A 26,250-nucleotide genomic window follows, 5' to 3' on the forward strand; every position below is an offset into this window, starting at 1 on the left:
GAGGCTTTAGAATCACAGAATCGTTAAGGTTGGAAAATACCTTTAAGATCATTGAGTCCAACCGTTAACCCAGCACTGCCAAGGCCACCACTAAACCATGTCCCCAAGCACCACATCTCCCCGGCTTTTAAATCCCCCCAGGGATGGGGACTCAGCCCCTGCCCTGGGCAGCCTGGGCCAGGGCCTGACAGCCCTTTGGGGAAGAAGTTTTTCCCAATACCCAACCCAAACCTGCCCTGGCGCAGCTTGAGGCCGTTCTCTCTCGTCCCATCGCTTGTTCCTGGGGAGAAGAGACCGACCCCCCCCGGCTCCAGCCTCCTTTCAGGCCGTTGCAGAGAGCGATGAGGGCTCCCCTCAGCCTCCTCTTCTCCAGGCTGAGCCCCCCCAGCTCCCCCAGCCGCTCCTCCCCAGCCTTGGGCTCCAGCCCCTGCCCCAGCCTCGCTGCCCTGCTCTGGCCACGCTCCAGCCCCTCCATGGCCGCCTTGGGGTGAGGGGCCCAGCGCTGAGCACAGCATTCGAGGGGCGGCCTCACCAGTGCCCAGCACAGGGGACGATCACGTCAGCACCAGCTCTCACCATCAGTCTCACTGAGAGGTCCTGCTGCAGAGGACACGGCGATGCAGAGCTTCTGGGGACCTGCATGCATCGTCTGTTTTGTCATATTATCTCCATAAAGAACCTGGAAGCCCATGATATAGTATTGGGTACCCAAAATTTGACACTTGGTTAAATGTTCAGCGACGTAACGATTTGTACAGCTGTCTGATTTTTAAATTACAACTTGTCCAAAAAAAATAAGAAGAAAGAAAAACAATCCTGATTTGTCATTTAACAAACAATACAGGTTTCTTTCCAACGCCAACCCTTTATTGGACCAGGCAGAATGATAATCCAGTCCTTCGCAACGGCTCTCTATTTTCATTGCCATTTCCATCCATAAATGGATTCAGGAAAGGACTCTGAACAAGAGGAAGGTGATAAAAAAATCCCCAAACCCATCCTAGCATTGCCTCACGACTTCGCTAAAATGCCGAGAATCAGAGGTCCCTGCCCATCTTCACTTATCAAAACTCAGTTATTTAAAACAGAAGAGAATTTTCCATAGGGTTGGAAAAAGGCAGCACCTTGACAGCAAAGTGTGGGCACGCACTAGCCCGTAGCCCAGCAGCTTTCGGCCATGGGGCCAGAGGTGGCACGTGAACACGTTTTGAACGGCACAGCATAGGTTTAGGAGCCGAGCAGGAGGGTATCTGGAGAGAGGTGACAGCTCTCACCGTGCCCTAACCCCAGCAGAAGCTGGGAGGGTCTCTCCAGCAGCAAGCCGTGATACCCTCTCATACAGCCGTCACTAACATCCACCTGCAGAGGAGGTCTCTGGTTGCTATTGGGTTTCGACTGACATAATTAATGGTGAGAGGAGGGAAAAGCAAACGCTGTTATGCTTTCAAAGGCGCCGAACCTTGAACTGGCCTACAGAGAACGGCAGACCACTTCACAGCGCAAACATCTTTTAAAATACAAATTACAACCGAAGACATCAGGGTGTCATTATACACATATAAAATATCCACAAAACCAAAGGCGGCTTTTTGTTAAGCTGAGGAGCTTCAGATGTTTTCCACCATTCTCCCACATCTAAGGACTCAAAATCTCCTGGATCAGCTGGATATTTGCATCCTTAAAAAACACTTCTGCATGTTAGCAACATCACATGTGCCCGAAGCCAACTGTTACAATAAATACATACTATCGTAGAAAGGCAATTAAGGCAGTATTGGAGGTACCACACTGGCAACTGTTGGCTCTCTAATCACAAGCGTTAGCAAGTTTGGATGGAAACCCAGCCCAACATTCTTTTTTTAAAGCAATTAATGTGATAGTATCTAAGACAGAAGACAACTTTATGTGGACAGAGGGAAATCTTAATTCACAAACAAACCAGAGGCAATTATCAAAATTATACCAATGGTATTCTTTTTTTGCAGTCAAGCATAATTATGGAAGGTCTATTTAAAAAAAAACTTAGCCTACGATTTGCATTTCAATTAATTTTCAAACTTCTGTGTGGAGAATAGATGGCTAGAATTGGGTACTACAGAAACTACCATAGACTGAAATACGCTCATAAATGTTATAAAGTAGGAATTTCAAGTATAAACCCCAGGCAATGCCGCAAGGTCTGGGTTTTTTTTCCTATTAGCCTGTACGAAATGGGTGAAGACGTAGGGGAAAAGGAAAAAACACCAGCACTACCTGCGATGTTGTTTACAAAACTTCCCTTATGTTCACGTGCTGCTGAAGTACCGCACAACGGGCAAACCCAAGGCTCTCGAGAATATATCCTTTCTGAGGCTTACCAAGGGTGCCCGCAGCTTACAACAAATCCTCTGGATATCGTTACTGCAAATCTCACAATACCAAGTTAGCACATCCACACGTTAAAAAGAACATTTCTCTATTATGTAAAGTTCTGGCAATTGCTTTACAACTTTATTGCTTATAATTGTACAGGGCTCTTGCTCTTCAAGCCCAATCACTGTATTTCACACTAAACTCTAATTATACAATCTAGCACGAAAAAGCCAGAGATACAGACCCTTTAACAAGCTTAGGCAAAAATCAAAGGCCCACAAAGGGCTAAATCAAAAGCTGGCTCACACCAACTCTATTCTTTGTGCAGTCAACCAAGACTAATTAACGCTTTTAATGTCAGTTTACCCCTTTTGGCACTATAAATCAGAACACGCAGCTTTTATGAGTTAACAAAAGAATCTGTGAAAGGTGTAGCTTATTAACCAAACACACAAATTCAAATGCACTTAATCAGAAACAGGTATATTTAGCAGCATTGTGTTCGACGAGCAGAATTATCTGCGGGCTGTACGCAGAGAACGTTCATTTATCAATACAAACAAGGCTGGCACACCGGGAAGAGGCGGTAAATGATATATCTGAAAGAAAGGCCACTGCTTCCAGCACGGCTTTTGTGAGAGCAGAAATGCAGAGCAAACACCGCGGGCGGGCGCTACAGAAGGGTGTAGGGAGCATAGTGGATGCTTCCCTATAACCTCAGCTCAGCCACGGAGATGGCAAGAACTGAGCGTGCTATTGCACTTCTTCAGCAGGAATAGAAAATCGGTCCTCAAGTACATCTCCTACCATCGAGAGTGCGTGCTGCACTCGTTTCGATGCATCATTTGAAGAGTTCTCACGAGGGTTTTGTTTCTTCCCCTCGTCAGGAAACACAGATCTCCATTTCTGTGTCGTTTCTGAAATCCGTTTTGCTCTATGTGCAGCCGCCAGTTGGGACTTTCACTTTGCAAGTCTGCTGGACATCAGCCTGGCCTCTGAGAGAAGCAGCTACCACAGGGCTACAAAAAGATACCCACATGGTAAACCTCAGTCCAAAAAGAAGTCAAGGCCACAAAGTTTTCAAGATCATAGAATCACAGAATTGTTAAGCTTGGAAAAGACCCTTAAGATCATCAAGTCCAACCGTTAACCACGCTACCGCAAATGCTGCTTGTGATGCTGTGGAGTTTACCTGGTCTTTTCCTTTCGTGTCCTTGAGTCAAGAAGGAACCAAAGGCTCAGTCTGGGATGCTGTGGCAGCTTCAGATCGCAGGCATCCTTTGGCAGGCAGAAACTGAAGCTCAAGGCACCAAAGGTTTCAGGAGCATGAGACATTGATGTTGCAGAGAAAGAAGGAAAAACAGCTGCTGCTCCAGACTTGTGCTACTTTGAGGCTTAGGCTTTCAAGGCCACAAGCAGACCTTTTGCCATGTTAAATCACAGAATCATTGAATCATTTAGGTTGGAAAAGGTCTTTAAGATCATCGAGTCCAACTGTTAACCAGCGCTGCCAAGCCCACCACTAAACCATGTCCCCAAGCACCACGTCTGCCCTTCTTTTAAATCCCTCCAGGGACGGGGACTCAGCCCCTGCCCTGGGCAGCCTGGGCCAGGGCCTGACAGCCCTTTGGGGAAGAAGTTTTTCCCAATACCCAACCCAAACCTGCCCTGGCGCAGCTTGAGGCCGTTCCCTCTCGTCCTATCGCTTGTTCCTGGGGAGAAGAGACCGACCCCCCCGGCTCCAGCCTCCTTTCAGGCAGTTGCAGAGAGCGATGAGGGCTCCCCTCAGCCTCCTCTTCTCCAGGCTGAGCCCCCCCAGCTCCCCCAGCCGCTCCTCCCCAGCCTTGGGCTCCAGCCCCTGCCCCAGCCTCGCTGCCCTTCTTTGGATACGCAAAGATACATACACATTTTTTTAAGAAAAGATGTAGAGACGACTCATATCCTAGACTCAGAGAAAGAAAAGAGTTTAAACTGTGTCTTTCTGGCTGAGCAGACAGACAAGAAGTATTTTGGTGCGCTCTCCACATACCTCAGGGTAATATCTACAGCACGCTTTAATTTGCACAGAAACTCATAGATCAAAAGTAGAAAGTCAGTCCAGAGCATCGTGAAAAGTCTGGTGTCGGAGATCCTCTCTGCTGCTTATGTCTATAAATCGTAATAAAATCTTCCTTTGTTTTTAAAGCAGTTTTTGACAGCTGATTTTTTTCCTTGTTATGGGAAATGTCATCTTCCTAACGAAGTCTCACTCCTCTAACAATTACTATATATCAGCAGTATTGAGCCATAAAGAATCGCGAAGCTGCTTTGTCAGTCAAATAATTCCTCTACGCCCCAAACTAATCACGGTGGGATGTTCAGGTTGACGTTCCTGTCCCGACACTCGGTTCCAGTGCATCCCTGTGGCACGGCATCCATCACGCACCACAGCCAGGCAAAGGACACGGCGGGTTTCATCCGGAGAGCCGCAGCGCGTATGGGAAGGGACCCAGCCCGGCTTGGGGACCGCAGGCACAGTTCAGGTGTGTGCGATTAGCCAGTGACTCCGAACACCACGATATACTGAGGCAAAAACATTAAAAGAGGATTTTTTTTTAAGGGAGTAGACCTGACTAAGAGAAGCATTTGCACGAACGCTACTTAGGATGAAATGCTGCGTCATTAATCTTCATAAATTCATCACTTTATGCAAGGAAGAAGCTTCCCTATATGATATATTACAGCGAATTTAGGTACATCACGGAGCAGGGGGTTCCCTTCCTTTCACTGACACATCCAGCGTTGTAGTAGTGTTCACAAAGGAACAAAAATCTTCCCAGGAAATGAAAATTCCCAGGTAGCAAGGATGGGCAAAGTGATTACAGATCCAAAGCCTTCCAAACCCTATAATATTTGTGACTGGCATGGGAGAGAGGGAAGAAAGGGAATCCAACCAAAATCCAGCACCTTGGGGGACCTGGAACAGTCTCAGCTGAGGTACGTTGAAGAAGCCTTGCTGCTCCGTGACTCTCGGAGTGTGTGTAAAGACAAAGGAGATAGAGCTTAAGAGAAAGAAGAGTACTCACGTTCCCCACTACGGACCAAGAATGCCCACTTTCCTGCTTCTTCCAATATACGGCAAAGGGTTGCTGGGTAAAACCAAAAGCAACGAGAGCAGAAGAAAGAGGTTGGAGGGTTCTGCTCTCCAGGCAGCCGTTCCCGCTCGCTGGAGGAGCATCCTTAGGAAATTCCCAAGCATGCCACACGCTTAGCACAGATTCAGTGATGTGGTTACGGTGGAAAACACCGGTCCTCCCACCTGTCCTCCCAATCAAACCGATTACACCCCACAGACAACAGCAAGCTTTTTCTTCCTTCGAGCCCACCATCTGAATCAGAAAACCGGCAACCTCAAGCTAAGAGTCTCAGCCGTTCTCTTGCCAGCTATTACCTTCAGCTCTTCGGATGTAAGCCTGAAATATCTCCCCAATAAAGAGCTCTGAAGCAATAAGCAATATTCTTGAACCCCAATTTACGCTCCATCTACTTATACACTACTACAGTGCTGATACAGTCAGACTTCTGCCCACGTTTTCCAAGCTGTGCGGAGGAGCAGCGTGCTCGTAACTTGGCAGCGTGTTCACGGACACAGCCGTGTCATGGAGCACAGGCAAACACACACACACACTAAAAACACACAATGTGTTCAGACTAGATAGAAAGCTACATTTCAAAACATTAACAATGTTCTAATATGACGTATTTCCCTCCTCTGAACGTGACCCAACGGAAAGAAGGGAACGTGAACCACTGTCCTTGGTATCACCATCATTAGGCTCCACCAGAAACAATGGAAAAGGATCTTCCTTCACTCGTCAAACGATCCTATGATGTCTCATAAGGATCCTGGGACCTACACAGAATCACAGAATGGTTTCGTTGGAAGGGACCTTTGAAGACCATCTCAGTCCAACCCCCTGCCATAGGCAGGGACATCTTGCTCTAGATCAGGGTGCTCAGAGCCCCGTCCAACCTCACCTTGAACACTTCCAATGATGGGGCATCCACAACTTCTCTGGGCAACCTGGGCCAGTGTCTCACCACCCTCAACGTAAAATATTTCTTCCTTCTATCCAGTCTGAATCTCCCCTCTTTCAGTTTAAAACCATCCCCCCTTGTCCTGTCGCAGCAGGCCCTGCTAAAAAGCCTGTCCCCACCTTTCTCACAAGCCCCCGTTAAGCACGGCAAGGCCGCAATCAGGTCTGCCCGCAGCCTCCTCCTCTCCAGGCTGAACCCCCCCAGCTCTCAGCCTCTCCTCCCAGCAGAGCTGTGCCACCCTCGCACCATTGCTGTGGCCTCCCCTGGCCCCGCTCCAACAGCTCCATGTCCTTCCCGTGCCGAGGACCCCCGAGCTAGACGCAGTACCTAACTTGGCTTGACAGAAATCACCTTCCATATCCTATGTTCTCTGAAAGGAAATTTTTTCTCCAAAACAGAGCTGGCAATTCAAGAAAACTTAAGATCTGTGAACAAAGGATTTGCTCATGCAGTAGAAAAGAAAATCACTAAGTGAGGTAGCCATGCCCCAGCGGCAGAGAAGTCTCCATCACCTGCTGGCAAGCTGCTTCACTTCATTTGGTGCATTCCCAGCCCAATGAAGACCACGAAAGGAGATAGAGCCCACCAAACAGGCATAAATGGTCAGGAGACTAAAGATCAGAAATTTTCCATATGAGTTCAGAAACGTTGCGGTGAATGGAGCAAATATATAAAGTCCAGGCCCAGTTAACCACTCGCACATACTGTATAAAAACCAGCTTAATCTAAAAGCACATTTAAAAATATTTACATCTAACCAAACCATTACACAGATAAGAGAGGTATTTTTAGATATACACCGATTTTACACACACAGAGTAATTAACCATTTAATTGCTGGAATTCCACTTGGGATTTGGGGGAGTGGGGTACTTCCCGAGCAGGAAATAACCTAACGTAAGTAAACTAAGTTAAGAGGTCGGGCACACACACATTCAAGAGTTTAACTCAATGTCTTCCGCCTCTCGATTTCTGAACGCTGTTTACCATCGTGAGCCTAAAAGGGGGAGGTTCAATCCAAGATAAAGACACCCAAAAAGTAACTGTCTGAAGTGGCTGGCGGAGATCCCAAGCAGGGCAGTCACAGCCTGGAGAGCAACTCCGATGGGCTTGAAGAGGACAACCAGCAGCTAGTCAGCCAAATCTCCCCGGGCTCCATCAGTTCCACTCTCGAGATCTCCAGGGACCAGGTTGGGAGCTCAGACAAAGCACACACAAAGCTTAAACTTAAGTTTCTTAATCTGGAGCTGAATTGGACCAGGAGCCCCTTGGACCAGAAGCTCTCTTTCTCATGCGAAGCCAATACTTAACAACATATTCTCATTTGAAAAAAACAGCTTGTCTTCCAGATCTTGCATCAATGCCAGCCCCACTTCTCCAGTCTGAGCAACTCAGCCCCCACCCCTGCCTTCTCCCTACCTCACAACCCATTCAATGTGCACCCTGGGCTTTGCTTCTCTTCCTTCTCCAGCCCTGGACCTCTGTTTCTCAGGCCCAGAGAAAGCAGCACAGCCCCGACTGTGTCTCCTACTGTTGCTTCAACTTGGAGATATGCGGGGCAGCGTGCAGAAAAAGGGGATGGGAGCAGCATCAAAGTCCTGTTTTTTTTTTCCTTTATCCTTTTTTCTAGCATGATATTCAACAAAAAGGGGAGAGGGGGATGGAAAGGGGCCCATCGTTGTTGCTTCAAGACTGGCACAAGCAAGGATGAAGCAAAGCTTTTCTGAAATGCTTGGCACTTTCTGTCCCATCCCACCTAAGACCAGTTGAGTTGCTGAGGGTGGGATGAGGAAGAAACAACAGCCTGGTTTTGTCCATACCCAAAGAGCGGGCATCTAATCAGGGCAGGTTTTTCCCAAAGCAGGGCTGGAGCACTTCTGCGTGCTAAAATATCGGGAGGATAAGGGTCACAGCACGCCTAAATGTTCGATCCCGGTGCGGTGCAGTGGATCCGAGAGCAGAGAGCACTCGTCAGCACTGTTGCTGCCTGTCTGCATCTGGTTTTCAGCAAATCTGACTTGAGTGGGAGCAGAACACTCAGTGGGTATCCTGGCAGCTGACATTTAACGTTCATGTTACTAAGCAAGCAGCAAAACATGTAAAAGGGGAAAAAACAAAAAAGAGTCAATCCTGTTTTTTCCATACTCCTGCACCAGAGCAGCTGGATTGGGTCAGACTGACACTTCAGCTCTCCCGGTATCTTTGTGAATACCTAGGGGAAAATCCAAGCACAGGGCAGGCATACAGTGACATTCGCCCAGGACGCTTTCCAGCCTGCAACTTTGTGCAGCACAGAAATACGTTTGTATTTAATAGCCAGCTGTATATTGTGTTATACCACTATGATAACATATTTGATTTTCTTATATATAAATGCCTAGAGGGCTTGACCCGTTCTGGTCTCATAATGCTAGGCACCATAGACAAAAATAAATAGTTAAGATAGAACCTGCTCCGACCAATTTACAGACCACATTACACTGCCAAGTTTGTATTTTAAAAAATGGTTTCTAGCTTTCTTTTATGAAAGGCTGCAACATAAACTATTAGGAAATAATTTCCCTGTCTACAGGCAAATGACAGAAATACACACCAGGAATCATGCCTCTGCCAACACACTGATTTTGACCCAGCTAGCAAACACAAGCAATACCTTTTTGCCTTCTTTTTAATATAAACTAAAAATAAATTATTTACGAAGAAGATATTAAGACTAATAAACATTAAAAAAAACCCTAACTCTCACAATTCTTTATAGGAGCAGCACATACCTACTGTGTGTTCTACTCCAGTCTGCATTACCTTGGGTTTATTAACTTTATAAATCAACACAATAAAATACGCTAGACATACAGTGTTGCTGGAGCTTCGGCTTACGCATTTCTTGACCCAGAAATTACTTGCTTAGTTTAAAATGTAATGCAATTCTGTACCAAAGTTCATTTAATATAAACAAGGGTCCAACCCATACCAAACACCGGCACTTTTTAATCAACACATGCAATCTCCCTGGCATCCAACGCTTTTCTGTCTGTGGAAGGGAAAAAGGCGTTTGGAGGAGTATCTCAACTCAAGCGCTGCAATTGAAGGGCACACATAAAACATGAATTGATACCTCTTGGATACGAGCCTCCTTCGGATGGAGATAACCTGGAGAGCAGTCTGCCTACGGCTGCAGGGCAGTCAGTCTTCACAGCATTCCACAGCTCTGCAGCAGCAACCGACAGAGAGAAAGAGAGAGACCCGTGAGGCTCCGCGGGCAAACCTGTCCGACAGAAAACACGGCTCCTTCTAGCAAAGAGTGGGCTTTATCTGTCTCCACCGGAGCAAAAGGAGTGGGTACGTGTAAGAAATGCAGTCAAAAAAGGAGGAGCGATGGAGATGCAGGATAAGAGGAGGAGAGGGAAGGGATACGGGCGCTGGCTACCAGACCGGCAGTTGCAGAAAAGACAGCGTGATGTGAATGGTCTGCCACTCACGTTTCCTACCCGCTGTCGTTAAACAGAGAGAGAGAGAGGCATATTTAGTGCACCTCTCTTACGAATAAATATCTCAATTTGCCTTCCCCTAAAAATACCAAGGACACGTTTTTTCCATCACCATAGGTACAGGGAGAAAGACAACAGAAATTCAACATTTGCACCTTCAAATCAAGACACGAAGCCTTTCCGCAGCTAGACGCTACAGCTCAACGACTTTGGGTGGAATACTCACACGGCGCGTCTTGCACAAAGTCTACATCAACTAGGCTTTGCCTACGCTCTGCTGAAGAATTGCATAGAAACGAGAAAGAAACAGCACCAGGAGCGGATAAAATCAGAACTAGGATCTTCCCAGCTTTCAAAAGGGAGAAAACAAAGTTCAAGCTTTCATTTCAATACTTGTTAACCAGCTATTTGTCAGGATTTGAGACTAAACAGGCCAAACAGAGTTTTACACGTTACTCCTACACCCTCCCTTCCCAGCTGACACAAAAGCTCAAAGAACTGAAAACGAAATACCTCAAAATAAAGTACAGCGCACAAAAAAAGCTCTCAAGCAGCTCCGCATGCTTTATGCATTACACAGAGGAACAGAAAACCTACTGTTCACAAACCAGGCCCAGTGCTCCGGAGAACAGTTGTTTATTTGAATCAACCCAGTACCAAAAGGTTTACATTAAATATTTTTTCATTGCTGCTAACCACTGATCCAGTATTAGTTTACATTAACTCAAAAAACACTCTCGGGGAGAAAACAGGACGCAGAAAACATCGAATCCGGTAAAACAACTGAGAGTTTCTTTGGGAGTGCCGCTCCATCCCACCTTTCCCTACAGCTTTACAGCGAGAGGCCCTTCAAGCCCAGCAAATGAAACAGCATGCAATTGGAAACGAACAGCAAAAAAAAAAAAAAAAAAAAGATAAATCTTCGTTTTTACTGAAGTTCCCGGAATCGCCTACTGTAGGAAACCACGACCATCCCATCTGAGATGGCATCCTTGGAGAGAAGTCAAAACCCACCCCGCTGATGCTCAAACGCCCGGATAATACCAACGCTGTTGCTACCAAGAGCGCGAGCCGCTCAGGGAAACGGCTCGGTAATATTTCCACCTGTTGTACGGGTGCTCGACTTCTGTATTTCCACCTTATAATAAGCATATTCATTGCTTGGAATTTAATCCCGGTTTTAGGCTTTTTGCCTTGCCTTGATGGTCCTCCAGTTCAAAGACATAACTCTAAAATATATAAGCAAACATCTTTAGGAGAGAGAGGAAAGCATAAGTGAATTCCAGCGGAAACGACGACTTGACAAATCTCATCACATCAAGCTCTGCAGCGGCAAATTAGTCTCTCTCGGAGCACATTCTGTACTCAAAGTAGCCTCAGTGCTTCGGGAGGTACCAAATATAACACAGCCCCGTTTTAACTTCCTTCCAGGAATACACACAGTCATTTATCAAGAGGACGTGGGCTGCAGTTTCAGTTCCAACAGCTTCAGTAACATTTTGTAAAATTAAACAAATGATTCCTTTTGTGGCAAGAAAGAAGCAGAAAATAATCTGGGTCCAAGCAAATGGGGGAGAAAACCACCTCCCCCAAGTCTTCCTCCACCGACAATTTTGTGGAAAGCACGCCTCGCCATCAACCATGGGACCAACAATCCTTCTTTCCGCTGCTTTTACACCTCGAATCTCGATGCCTTTGCCATTACTATTCCATTTAGCAGAGCCGGTTTGAGAGCTAATTTGCTTCAAGTCCAAGTTTTGGAACATTTTTACATCTTTACACATGTACGGCCAAGGAAGTCAATAAGCTCTGCTTAGCAAATACTAAAGGTTCCCCTACGTGTCCAACACCGCTGCGTGCGCTGAATGCACGAGGGTTTCCAGGCACCACCTCGCTTTAGCAGGAGGACAGAATTGCAGCAACCTTTAATGCTGGGGGATTATCAGAAAGCTCGCCTTTTTGTTCGTCTCTAGCTGCTAAAGAGACAGAGAGAAGTACTGTACCCACCTCCCATTAACCTTGTCGGTGGGATCTTTCTTTAGCTGCAACAGCATCAATACCTTCTTGTATTGTGCTGCCACACTCAGGAGAATCACCCTTTTTGGGGGGGGTTTTGGTCCTTTTTCTGTTTTTTCTTGACCAGAAGTCGAAACGATTAGGTTCATAATAACCGGATGCTGTTACTGCAGAGAGAAGCTGTGATGAGCTGCACAGAGATGGAGGCTATCCGTCTGCCTACAGACACATCACCGCCCCCGGTCACCGCTCAGAAACCAGGTGTAAATGGTCAAAAGTTAAGAAAAATCGTTCAAACGAGTACTAACGCAAAAAAAATCTGGTTTCGCATGGGTCTTTCAGTGCACGAGAAGGTGCAAGATGTGAATGTAATGGACGCTGTGTCGCTGCGCTCCCTTGCTTCGTGCTGAACCCCCGTCTCCTGCCCCTCTTCAGCCGGAGTCCTGGACCGCCACGTTCTCTAACCACAGCGATGCCACACACACACACACAAAATTTAGATGTATTTGCAGAAATGAGGTCAGTCCCAATCAAGGCCTTCGAGTAGAAGTACAAAGACATTCATTAGAGAATAAGAAAACCAAAATAAATTTTAAAGAGGGAAAACATGACATGCGAGGAGGTATTAATTTGGATAATTTAGGGAAATCGCACAATGTTGGGAAGTTCTGCTGGCACGGCCGCGTTCGTCAAGAGCGTGATGTGGGATTAACCCCACGATGCCATCAAAGCCCCCCAGTACAGCGTGCTGGTGCAGCTCGACCAGCAAACCTTGCTCCTCTGAAACCAACGAGAGAGGAGCAGCAGCTGGAGAAACCTTAACCTCTTGCAGAAAGCTGAATCAATCCGCAGACATCACCTCCGTGCAGGAGAGGAGCAGGTAGAAAGGGAAGAGAAAAGCTTGCCTCTCTGTAGATTAACAACAAAAAAAAGGCAAGCAAAGGGAATAAACTCATGTTAGTGCTGAAGACCAGCAGGCATACAAGGTATCTAGGGTGGACATTGAAATTGTAACACGGCTTTTTTAATTACCCATCTAAAAATGCTGGGCGATGTGTTAAACGTCCTTCAGTACACACCTGAAGAATCTCTGTGCCGCTGCCTGAAGAGCTAGCAGGAGCTTTCACATGAAGCATCTAGAAATGTTTCATGCTGAGGGTGGTGAAACACTGGAAGGGGTTGCCCAGAGAGGTGGTGGATGCCCCATCCCTGGAAACATCCAAGGCCAGGCTGGACGGGGCTGTGAGCACCCTGATCTGGTTGAAGATGTCCCTGCCCATGGCTGGGGGTTGGACTAGGTGACCTTTAAAGGTCCCTTCCATCCCAAAGAATTCTATGAGTCTATGAAATCAAAAGCAGCAGTTATCCAGCACACAAGTCCCTGTCAAGTAAATATTACTACTGTTTCCCTGGGGAAGACCATTAGGGAAGAAGAGGGGTCTCCTCATTGGTTTTAATGTTCTCTTTTTCCTGTCTCTAGGTCTAAACCAGGCTTATTGCTCCACCTCTTAGAACAAAGAAAGAAAAGGGAGCAGGGAGCAAAGACTACAAGAACACAGAAAAAACAACCCTGCCTTCCCCAAGAGAGGCAGGTTTCCTCTTGCCACTCCTGCCACCCCGGCGGCCTCTTGCAGGCTCAGTTTGGGAGCTGACGGAGGTATCGCCACCATCCCCTGCTGCCATGGGAAGCCAAACGCTGATCTCACACTGGCAAGCTCATCAAGGCAAGCACCGATGGAAAGCTGGAATCCACCTCCTTTAGCAGAGGTAGAGCACCAGCTCCCCCATCATTGAGCTGACAACGTTACCGTAGGTAGGCCTGCCTGAAAACGTTACACAGTTTTTCCTGAAATGAAATATGGAAAGAAGAAAAGGAGAAATATTCACTAGCTAGAAAATGCTTGGCAAGTGTTATTGCTCTTTTTATTTTAAAGTTATGCTCTGGATATTAGAGGGTCTGGAAGAGATGCTGGAACCGTCCTTGTCCACTCACCCACCTCAGCACCCCCTCTACGGGCAGGGGTGCTGCCAGCCACGAACCCTGGGATAGATGAAGAAGGTACTTTGACCACCTGCGACGTACGAAGAAGGTACTTGGATGCCTTACTGAGTCTGGGAGGTGCTTGTTTCTTGGTGGTGAGGGGTTTGTCCTGTTTGGTTTTTTTAGAGATACGGGATGTTGCCAAACCTTCTCTCTTCAGTCCTCACAGATTTTTGCCTTCTTTGCTTGTACACCACATTTTTGCAACTGCAAGTGGAAAACCATCTCAGGTGAGAGTCAAGACTCCTCTGGCTCATGCTTACTACGTTTGACTTCCTACCAACCCTTGTCAACCCCTTTTCTAGAGGCAAAGTTGCCCCAACTTGCTGAATAAGTTCATTAATTCACGTAGAACACATTTTGAGCAAGTTTCCCATTAACTTCTGATTTCCTAATTATTAGATTACGTGCTCTAGCTTTAAAGCAATTCACCTCTATCGAGTTGAGCAAAGAAACCTGCCAGGGTTCCTGCAGCCTGCTCCATCATGAAGTCCTCCCTCCCCTCCCACTTTCTTCTTGGTGTGAAGAAGTTTAAATCCCCTACCGTTTCCTTATAAGATAACCGCAGCTACTTAGTAAGAAAACTTTTTCCCTAATATCTTCATCAACTACATGTGGTATTTCAAGCAGCAAAACAATATTTTTCATTTTCATTCTAGCCTCCCCTCCTATGACCAAAATTTAATTTGCTGCTTTTGTTTTAGTACCTACACCATTATGATGATCTTATTACAATTATTCTTCTATAATTGCCCTTTTTTATCCATTACTTTTCTTCTTTCTATAAAACTGGACTCCAATAGTAGGAGCTGAGCTAGGTACATGAATTATAAAATAGATTAAGAATTAATTAGTATGCGATGATTAAAAAACCCGCCTTGGTAGATTGCAGATTGTTATGATAAAATAGTGTAATTCATTTAAAAATACACTCCACAACTACTTATCAAATGAAGATAAAAACATTCACTAAATGTCTGACATGCTGGCGAGTAAAAATACAGCTTTCTCCACTGAGAAAATAACTTTATTCAGTTGGACAGCACTGCCAAACTTTCCTCATGAGCCAATTTTCCGTCTCAAAAACCTTCCGTACCGCTCGAGTCCCTCGAATTGCATGGCCATCCATCAGGACATTCACCGAGACTGGGATTTTTGAAGGAAGAGAAAAACATGAGGAGCTAAAAATCCAACTGGACAAGGTCTAATGATGCTTGACTGGAGTCAAGCACCTTCCTTTAAATCCTATTCCACAACATTTTGTGTTTAACCCTCTGAGTAGCCAAACCCAGCAAAATGGAAAGGGATCTTCTGGGCGCAAATAAATAAAACTAAATTGACTGAGATTAGAGAATAAACGTCCCTTGGGGCAGCAGGGAGGGCTGACATGAGCTTGCACATCGGGCTTGTCCTTATAACAAACACGTTTCTAATTCCAGCAGGAAAAATTCTTCAAAAGTAGATGTTGAAGTTATTTACCTCCTGCTTTCATCAATGTTTCAAAACCGGTTCTTAAAGTATTGATTGTGGATTAGTTATTCTCTCCTGTGTAATTCATGTATTCTAAGACACTTAGAGGTTTCTAAGTCACAAACGACTTTGTAGGCAAAACAAAACAATCTCATTATGCAAGATTAATATTACTTGAAGGAAGCAATTTACTGCACTACTGACAACACTCAGCCTTCAAAAGGAAACATAGAAAAGTTTTAGTATTAAAAAAATATATGCAGCCATTGTCTTAAAAAGAAAAGTAAAGCTTATAGCAATAGCAGCCTTGTTTGACCTTTACCTCTATTTAAATACAATCAAACCTGAGAAAAACGTATGTTAGAATTAACACAAGCCTTCGCAGCATTACCAGAGAGGGATTAATGAGAACATGGCAGACAATCTCTTTGGACATTAGGAAAAGCATTGACAGTGCTTCATTCCGAAAGTTAATTCAGACACCTTTACTCACACAGCGAATATAATTAAAGAGCTACAACTTAAAGGCAATAATAAAGGGTGCGGTATTGAGCTGGGAGCAAGGAGACACCATAGGAGGATTCCAGAGACGTCTGTCATAGAGCCTAACGCGTTTAGTCTCTAAATTAAGGAAGAATAGGGCAAAATGTTAATGAATATACACAGATTATCCAGAATGGAGTGAGTTCAGTTCTTCTCAGGGCACATTAAAAAAAAAAAAACAAAACAACAAACCTGAGAAACCAGAGGTATTGGCAAAAAAAATATCAGATGAGATCAACCTGGAGGAATTGGAAGCCAAAACATCTGTGAAAATACCTAGCAGGAAATAAAGGCATGGAAAGAAACAATTCTGGAAGGCAGAAAACACGGCAGGAAACCGCAGGGACGTTACTGGCTGGAAGCGCCTTCCCGTCTTCCCTCCCCTCAAAAATTGCCTTTGTACCAACACGACGGCTACGGAGCTGTACAGTGAACCAGATTAGTGAACTGATCTGGGTTAAAAATAACCTTTTTTGCTGTTAACTGATCTGGTTCACCATATGGCCGCTCCGACAGTTGTACCAGCGCAGTTAAGGGAGCCCAGCAATGGGAACAGGCAGCAGAGGAGGAGTGAAACTCCCAAGAAAAATGCTTCACCCTGAAGGAAGAAAATACAAGATGCAGCCAAGAGAATTTGCACCGAGCGAAAAGGACGGCAGAAGCAGAAATTCACCCCTGGTCTCCCCAAACGCCGCAGCACGTTGGTGGTGCTCGGGAGAGAAAGGCTACCAGGACTGCTTGCATCTCCTGAGCTTGCTCCTGCCAAGAGCTGGGCAAGCAAAGATCCATCCCTGACACTGGCCCTGCCCCACTGGTGGAAGCAGGTTGGGGATCACCAGCAATGACTTTGGCCAGTCTAGAGGGGAGAGGGAATTTTGGAAGGAAGAGGGTGAAAAGGGACTGGAAGGAGCAAGTTCCCCAGCCGGCACGGGCGCACGCACACGCGCTTCGCTAGCAACCTCACGGGCATCCGTGAAAACTCAACGTCAAGATACACAACGACTCAACACCTCGAGGCGTACAACGAGTTTCTAAAATTAAAGGATTCCGTAAACCCAGAGTATTAAACACCACACAGAGCAACCTTTTTTTTTTTCCCCATACAGGATATAAGTGTGAAATAGAGATGCAAGAAAAGCGCGGAAGTCATTAAAGCTGGCAAAGTTGGGCATCATCCTTCCTCCAGGAACATCCTGCTGTCTTGGCTTGTGAGACAAGGGACTAACGTTGGTATTCATCTGCTGAGCATCACCCCTGGCCACACCTCCCTTCTACATCATTTCTTCCACTATATTGTTAGAATTACTTTCCCGCTCGAAGGATGCCGTATCAGGGCTAGAAGGGCGGAGCGAGATTAGGAAAAGCAGCAAATCCCATCCCCGTTTTTACTTACTCGCCAGTTACTCATTAAAAAAAAAAAAAAAAAAAAAAGTCTAATCCACTGGGAAACTGGAAGGGTTGCTTTTAGAGCCAAAGATTGGTAAAAGAACAACTGCTACTGAAATATCAGCAGCGTTTTGCCTGTGTGGCTCAGCTCCCTGCTGCTGTTGAGCTCTGGATTTCAGCGCCGGAGAGGATTCAGGTGCAGAGCCGGGAGCCGACACAGGGCAGGATGGGTGGATTCAAGATATTTAAGTCAGCCACTCTAATCTGAACTCACATCAGCAGATAAGAGCAACTTAAACAGAGTTAGATCTGATTTGCTTTTATATTTACATCTATTTAAAAAAGACTAATTCTTATAAGGCCAGTCTTTCAAACGTGCCAGTTCACAAAGAAATATGGCTATATGCCACATCTGCTACATGTTGTAATCCAGAAAAATACACACTGGAGACAAATGCACTCATTCTTGATTTTCACCTTATGATGTTCAAAATAGAAAATGCCATTATGTTCTAGTCTAGTTTATTAATCTACTTCAATTTATACAGTCCGTCTTTGAAGAAGGTTTTTGTTAAATCTCCAAATTCTATCAGAATAATTAGGCTCAGTGCACTGCCTAGGAGCAGAGATTGGGGAGAGAGGTGCCACCCTCAATAGAGGACAGAGGACCAAATTAAGGACTAATTAAATCAGCCGGGGACACAGAAGTCCCCAGGACCAGACAGGACACATCTGAGGATGCTGAGGAAGGTGGCCAATATCAGCGCAAGGCCTTTCGAGATCAAATTGGAAGGATGACAGCGATCACACCCCGGCTGCCTCTGGCAGGGGGATGACCAGCTCTGCGTATGACGAGGGCGCAGCGGGTGGCACTCACCTCGACTTTAGCAAGGTTTTCCACATGGTCTCCTACCATTGCACTATTTCTACATGATCTCCCACCATTATATCCTTGTAAATCCACTCATTCCCTTCATTGGTCCCCAGTTTGGCTACAAGATGTATGGAAAATTGGCTGGCCCGTCAGACTGAAAAGTGGTTCTCCGTGGCTCAAAGTCCAGCCAGTGGCTGGTTGCGTGTGGCATCCCTCAGGGATGATAGTGGGACCAAGACTTCTTAACAGCTTTCTCAACAACTTTGTAGACAGGATAGAAAACATTTTTAAGTTCACAGAGCATATCAAATTAAGGATAAACTAGAGGAATCATTAACATTTGGAGGGATCTTGTAATGCCAGAGAAGTGGGCTAACGGGAAACCTGTGGAGGTTCAGCAAAGGCAATTGCAGAGTCCCTCACCTGGGGTGGAGAAATCCCATGCAAGAGCGTGTGGTGGGGAGCAGCTCTGCAGCACAGGACCTGAGCTCCTGGCAGACAAGAACTGGCCTGGGAGTCAGCGTGCCCTTGCAACAGTGAGGGCCAACCACATCCTGGGTTTTACGGCATGGGAAGTTATTATTCCCCTTGGTTTGGTACTTTTGAAGCTTCATCTGAAATACTAGCTCTTGGAAACCAGCAGTACTGGGGTCCCCAGTGCAAGAGAGAGTCCAACGGGAGGGCCATCGAGATGGTCAGGTGGCCGGAGCACATGAGGAAAGGCTGCAGGAGGTGGGGTTGTTCATCTTGGAGAAGAGAAGGCTTTGGGGGTCTCCTCCTTGGTACCTACAGAGAAGACGAAGCCAGACGCTTAGAGGTGCACAGCGAGGCAACAGGGACAAGTGGCAGCAACGAGAATTCCAGCTGGGTATAAGGTTGAAACAAATTGATATTGGGGGTTAAGCGGCAGTGGAAGGGGTGCCCAGAGAGGAGCTGCAGTCTCCATCCTTGGAATCTCCTTGATCTGACAACCTTATCTAGTGGAAGATGTCCCTGCCCATGGCATGGGGGTTGGACTGGACGATCTCTGAAGGTCCTTTCCAACCCAAACCATTCTATGATTGGGTTTTAGAATCTGGTTTTCATTGATGCTCCTTGAACATGCCCAAAGGATGTTGGATGAAGTCTCCCAGTAGAGGCTTCTCTCTTGGGAGAAAAGCAGATGTTTCCAGCAAAGAAAGACATGCTTTCCAAAATAAGACATTTATTTGCCAAGCAGAATACTCTATTTAGGGACAGTGAGATAAAACAATAGATCAAGACCTGCACACACCTCTCTCACCACTTCTGATGGTTTTTATCCATACTTTTCCCTGTCCTGTAAAGCCAACTGACGGCTTGTAGTCAAACTCCAAAACAAAATTACAGGTTAAGAATAGACCTTGATCTCTTCATGATGTTTTTGCTCATATAGCTACACAAGGCAGGGGTGTGATCTTTTCTCCGCTGTCCTCATGACAACAAAAACATGACACCAAAATCAATTTGCAGATTGTTGTATTGACAAAGAGACTTCTTGCTGTAGTTATTTCCACTTGAAAAAACAGCTAAGCTACACTGAGGAAATCATTGGTTTGCCAGTATGTCTTCTTGACCAAATGATTTTGCTAGCAACCCTTCTGTCTCTAGAAACTACAACCAGTTCTGCTGTCCCATATGTCTTGGAGGGAGGAGTTCTGGTCAAAAAAGTGATTCATAAAAGCGATTATTTTTTTTTTTTTTACTTCTCCATAAAGTTTCCTAAAGCAACAACGGACTATTTATCAGATCTCTTGTCTTCCATTATACCCAAAGCATACGCATGTTGACAAAGCTAAGCAGCGTCCCCACGCTGAACTACACTTATTCAAGTACTTAATTGAGCTATTCATACAGATTAGGTAGCAATAAAAATAATTTTAAGGTGGGTAACTGCTTTTCCATAAAGGTGTTTCCAAAGTTCACCACAATTTTTCAAGGACTTTAATTACTTACCTTTTCAATAACAAACTCACTTTTAAATAAGCTTAAAAGCAATTAAAAATGAGTTAAGTCAACATTTCTTTCACTAGGGTCTATTAAGCACTTGTTTAAAGCAGTCCCAATCTCTCCTTCCTTCAGAAGTCATTAGCAATTTCTGTCACCATAGACTTAATTTTTCTTCACTTGATTCCCTTTGCCACACAGAGAGACACAGATATTACAGGAGCAATGCCGGTAAAAAAGCTCGTCAAAATTTAGAGCAATAGCCACCAATTCTTAAAGAGATCATAGGGCCCCCCCCCAAGTACTTCACTTTCTTGAATACTGCAGACGGATAAAAAAAATTCTTGCTAATATTAGAGGAAAATACAAGGCTTTCTTCAGTCCTGTAACAGCTTTTGCAAAGGACTTTAATCATCTGCTCTTCCATTACTGGCCAATCATAGCAAAGACCATGCCTAAAAGCACTCTAATCCTTACCCACACATTTCATCTCTTGCAATCAGGTCAGGTCACTGAGCAGGCTAGAAATTATCCGTTATTAATTATTTAGTAACTAGAGAGTACGCAGTTTCCCCATTTTCAATAATGCCATTTCCTAAGTTTCTAGTGTGTCACGGTACTCTTGAACTTCCCCATCAGCTCTAATAAATGCACGTACTCATTCAAAATTCCTCCAGGCTGCTCTCGGCGGCTCTGCCACGCCATCATCTCCACTCCAGTTGTCCTCCTCTGCCCTACCCGAGACCCCCTCTCTACCCTACACCTTCCATACTCCTGTTTTTTGCCATGCCGACTCCTACTTTGAAGCCTACTTTTTCTTGCACAAAAACCCCCAGACTTTCCTCCAAACAATTCCTAAAAATGCATTTTTTACCCGTTCTCCTTTACACAATAGCAGTGTTTCCACTCTTACATTTTCTTCTCATTATATTACCTTCTTCCATTTAAAAATACAACTTCCCTAGGAAAGAGCTATGCCAAATTTTGTGCAAAGTGCATACTGATATTAAGCAACACGTGACGGATATTTTTTTCCTCTTCATTGACTACAGTGAGAAATATTCCAAAGCAGTAGCGTGCAATGGCCAGCACCAAAGCTTATCGTCTTCTGCTCAAGTGCCCTTGATGTACCCTCTCTCAAGAAGCTACAATTCATCTTCAAACAGCCATGAAAATGTGCCTGGAGAACATATTCTGAGCCAAGCCTATTACTCTGCCAATAGCTATCTAATTAAGATACCTACATAGCCTCATCTTCACAGCATCTGATCACAAAAAAAAAATATATACTGAAGTATTTTTCTTTATAACATTTCTGCAAGAGAGAATGGTAGCAGTGCCCCTCTTGTAGAGATAAGAAATAAACCATATTACATAGACTGCAGCCTAATCCCTCAAAGATATTTAGGAGCTCAACTCGCACTGAACCAACAAAGTTAAATTCCTAAATTCCTCTGCAGATCTGGGCAACAGAAAAGTACCGTATTCTCCTTCAGCTGGGTATTTCACATTCAATTTTTGTTGCGTGTTCTGGAGAACTTCCAAATGTGCCAAAGCCTCCAACCATGCCACAACCTCCAAACCTTTGCTTCCAAAATTTCTTCTCTCCCGCCGTTATCGCGGCAGTTTCAGTTCAGGCCGTTTGGCAGGGGTGAAAGGTTCAGCCATTTTATGCTTTCAGCAATCATAACATAACTCCATTTTATTTCATGCACTGCAATGAGAGTTTTGCCCTTAGTTTGGCAGCTTTTTATACCATGTAATAACAATTAACTCCCTTTGGCATAATTTATATGAATCATTGATTTAATACAGATAGCTAGGAAAAAAAAAAAAAAAGACCTATTAAGTCATCTAAATGACCCTACCATCACCGCTGGATTGTTCCCGGCAGCACATTTTCCATGCTTGTTTTAAATGTGCTTGCCATAGCAAGTACAAAAACCGTCTGCAAAGCAGAGACATGTTTCACTAACATATGCTTTAAGTCAACACGGTGTTGGAAATCTTCAGTTTATGACTAAATGTTGCACTGCACTTTTATTCCTCCAAATAGACTTGAATGTTTCTTGAGGGAGTGAAAAAGGGCTATTTGTATTTCACTGTGCGGCAAAACTGTGTGGCAAATATTTCCCTGATGATTTTCAAGTTGAATCCAAGGCTTGCGTGTCCGACAAACTAGGACTTGGAACACACTGGTGCCCACCTTTGAAAAGATATGGATGCACTGCAAGAGGACGTCCAGTTCTAGACGTACAAATAATACAGCCACGCAACATATTTTCAGGATGTTTTTTGGTGGGGTTTTCTTTTCTCTTTAGAAGAAAAGAAGGTGAGACTTTCTTCATGGAAGTCCAACAGGCTGGTTATGAGAAAGGCAGAACTGGAATAAGTCGTGGTTTCGCTCCCAGCTTCAAGGCAAGAACAATACTGGAACTATTCCTGGCAGATGTGCTTTCTAATCTAAATCTCTCTAACGGGGATTCCCATGTTTCCTCGGGCAATAGCGCAGGGTTTGGGGTTGCTTTCCCTCTCCCTCCATGTGTAACCTAAATCAAACTTGTGTCTGTTGCCTCTATGAGAAGCATCTTCCCTGCAACCCCCCCTTTGGGTAAATGAAGATAATGGCAGTAATAAGGTTCCTCCTGCAACCTTCTCCAGATTGAGCAGACCCAGCTCATCACTTCTTCTAACATCACGCACTCACAACCACCTTGGAGGCTTCTCCAGCATTTCACTGCCCTTCTTGTGCCAGGGAGCCCCTTGCAAGGGATTATTCCATCCCAGGTAAAGGACTCCTCCGCTGAGCTTCATGGCTTTCTATCAGTCCTGTTCTCCACCTCGTAGAGGTGGAGAAGTCATAGAATCATAGAATCGTAGAATCATAGAATCGTTAAGGTTGGAAAAGACCCTTAAGATCATCGAGTCCAACCGTCAACCTATCACTGCCAAGTTCATTCATACCATGTCTTCAAGCACTGTATCTATCCATTCTTTAAATCCCTCCAGGGATGGGGACTCAGCCCCTGCCCTGGGCAGCCTGGGCCAGGGCCTGACAGCCCTTTCGGGGAAGAAGTTTTTCCCAATACCCAACCCAAACCTGCCCTGGCGCAGCTTGAGGCCGTTCCCTCTCGTCCCATCGCTTGTTCCTGGGGAGAAGAGACCGACCCCTGCCTCGCTACAGCCTCCTTTCAGGCAGTTGCAGAGAGCAATAAGGTCTCCCCTCAGCCTCCTCTTCTCCAGGCTAAACAACCCCAGCTCCCTCAGCCACTCCTCATAAGACTTGTGCTCCAGACCCTTCACCAACTTCGTTGCCCTCCTCTGGACACGCGTCCTTCTGGATGGGAAGCCCACGTCCCTCTGGATGGGAAGCCCACGATCACACCAAGCACCGCTCCCAATTCAGCTCCATCCGTTAACTTACAAAAGACGCATCCTACCCCATCTACCAAGCTGTTGAGACAGATGTTAAAAGGTGTTGGTCCCACTATTAATCCTCAGGGAGGCCACCCATAACCAGCCCTCTGGTTACATCAAACCACTGACCTTTGCAACCAGTTTTCCACCCATCTCGTAGTCCACCACTCCCCAGTATGGCTACAAGGATGTAGAAAACCTTGCTAAATCTAAGGAAATGACATCCACCGCGCTCTCACCGTCTGCAGAGCCAGTCATCCCCTGCCAGTGGCAATCATGAGTCCTATGGCAAGAAGAGAGGCGTTTGCAACAAGCGCCTCTGCACAAATGCAAATTAAATATGCTCCATGCTTTATTTGAAGTTTGCAGCGCTGGCAGAGCGTTATTGTTTTGCTTTTGCTGGCACGGCTTAGAAAGCTGCAACCCGAGGGGAGAGAGAGAGATTTGTCGAAGAAGTGATAAAACAAAGCTAAGCAAAATAATTTCATAGTCCACTTTAAGAGCCCCCCTATGTGCGCTTCCTTGACCTACTAAAAGCCTACTGCAATAAAAAGCCAACCAAACAAATGTACGAGTCCCTCCCGTGGAAGCCATTACCTCCTAAACAGTACATAAAAAGTGAAAAATAAAGATCAGCATTTCCAGAAAAAAAAAAAAAGAAATGCCACGAACTTGCAAGAATTAAAAGTCCTTAATTTCACTTTATATCTCACAACACATGCTCCAAGCAGACTTAATGTCCCTTCAGTGCAGGGGGAAAGGCTTTTTGGCTTCTGCATTTTCTATCAGCCTTTGCTGTTCTGGCACCGTAGTATCTCCTGCAGTTTGACGCTGGGTTTAATTCAGACAAATACAAAGTACATCTTCCTACAGCAATTTAAGGGGGAGAAAGTCACGCACAAACCTGCCACTGTTTTGATGGACCGTTGGTCCTGGAAAAATACCCCACAATACTGAAAGCTGAACCTTACGCCCTTTAGACTCTGTTGCAAAAGATTGCACCCAGTGCACTGAGGTTTTCAACAACGGGGAAAGAAGACACAAAGTGGTGCTCCTTAATACAGGGGGATATAAACAGCTGAGTGAGAACAACAGCTTGGAGGGACATATAAAGGAAAGTATAAGGAAACAGAAGCCATACGGATCATGCATTTGCCTGTTAAAGGAAGAAAATGCCTCCTGGAAAATATATTAAAAAATATCAGAAGCCAGAAAAATATTAACATCATTGTTTCATGAAAAAGGACAAATGAGGCACAGCTCTTGCCAGATGCCAAGCACCCTCCATTTTTAAGTTATAAAGGGAGAATGAGATTTTGTACTAGTTCTGATGTATTTCTCCGATCAATACGAATAACAACGTATAAAAAGAACAGTCCCATTTGCATTGGGTGGTGGTGTATAACTACCCACATCCACCCAGATGTAAAATAACATTCCTGCGTAATATGGCTGGTATCATCTTCAGGCAACAACTCAAAGAGGGGCCCCATAACCAAGTGAAAATACTGGAACAAACCATTGGCGACAGAGCCTCCATCCTCACTGAACTCTTCACACAGCAGCTCCCATGGCAAACATTGCTGGGTCAAAAAAGGGCATCACCTTATAAAAATTTAAAGTGTCTTATTGACTGCATAGGGAAGGTAAATTGCGAGCTATTCTGAGACCCTGAAACTCGGAATCTCCCGACTTTGTGAGGTCCAAGCGGTACTCCCAAAGAATTGCTTGCCCCTCAGCTAGTGGAAGGAAAATGATCCCACGTAATAACACCAGAAGTGACAGGATGAGAAGAAACGGCCTCAAGCTGCACCAGGGCAGGTTTAGGTTGGATATCAGGAAAAACTTCTTCCCCAAAGGGCTGTCAGGCCCTGGCCCAGGCTGCCCAGGGCAGGGGCTGAGTCCCCATCCCTGGAGGGATTTAAAAGAAGGGCAGACGTGGTGCCTGGGGACATGGTTTAGTGGTGGCCTTGGCAGCGCTGGGTTAACAGTTGGACTCGATGATCTTAAAGACCTTTTCCAACCTAAATGATTCGATGATTCTGTGATTTAACATGGCAAAAGGTCTGCTTGTGGCCTTGAAAGTCTCAAAGTAGCACAAGTCTGGAGCAGCAACTGTTTTTCCTTCTTTCTCTGCAACATCAATGTCTCATGCTCCTGAAACCTTTGGTGCCTTGAGCTTCAGTTTCTGCCTGCCAAAGGATGCCGGCGATCTGAAGCTGCCACAGCATCCCAGACTGAGCCTTTGGTTCCTTCTTGACTCAAGGACACGAAAGGAAGAAACCAGGTAAACTCGACAACATCACAAGCAGCACTTGCGGTAGCGTCTGTCAGGAAGGAGAGGGAGCCAGATTCCACAACTTGCATCTACCACTCTTCCTTTTTTTGTTGGGATCCTTTTTCCATAGCTAACGGAAGGACACCAGTCTTTCTTCAGCTGGTCTAAGCTCAGCTCTAACCACAGGCAATGTTTCATGTTTCTACCAATTCAAGTTGAGCTGTAAGAGTTTGAAACCTCAAGGCAACCATTCTCCTATCTGGACAGGATAAACAATCTGAGTTTGGAAATACCATGCTCCCTTTCTCCATACGAAGATGATGATCTCGGTCATTTTGCAGGA

At 45.4% G+C, this 26,250-nt stretch overlaps 1 protein-coding gene across 7 annotated transcripts in view; it reads right to left on the reverse strand.

Moving 5' to 3' along the window:
• The window catches only part of FAM168A (family with sequence similarity 168 member A), a 215,274-nt gene that overhangs the window by 150,182 nt on the left and 38,842 nt on the right, over positions 1–26,250 (reverse strand). For 4 of the 7 annotated variants that reach the window (XM_087756781.1, XM_087756777.1, XM_087756783.1 and 1 more), the window contains exon 2: positions 9,545–9,637. The exons of the other annotated variants lie outside the window; for them this stretch is intronic. Coding sequence is in view for 2 of the 4 variants with exons in the window: in XM_087756783.1 (XP_087612909.1) it covers positions 9,545–9,637 (93 nt within the window). In the remaining 2 variants the exon portion in view is untranslated. The remainder of the gene's footprint in view (positions 1–9,544; positions 9,638–26,250) is intronic. 7 annotated transcript variants of the gene reach the window in all.

Source organism: Nipponia nippon, unplaced genomic scaffold, assembly GCF_047370975.1.
Source record: "Nipponia nippon isolate SJK-2023a ecotype South Korea unplaced genomic scaffold, ASM4737097v1 scaffold_2, whole genome shotgun sequence".
Classification (NCBI taxonomy): Eukaryota; Metazoa; Chordata; class Aves; order Pelecaniformes; family Threskiornithidae; genus Nipponia; species Nipponia nippon.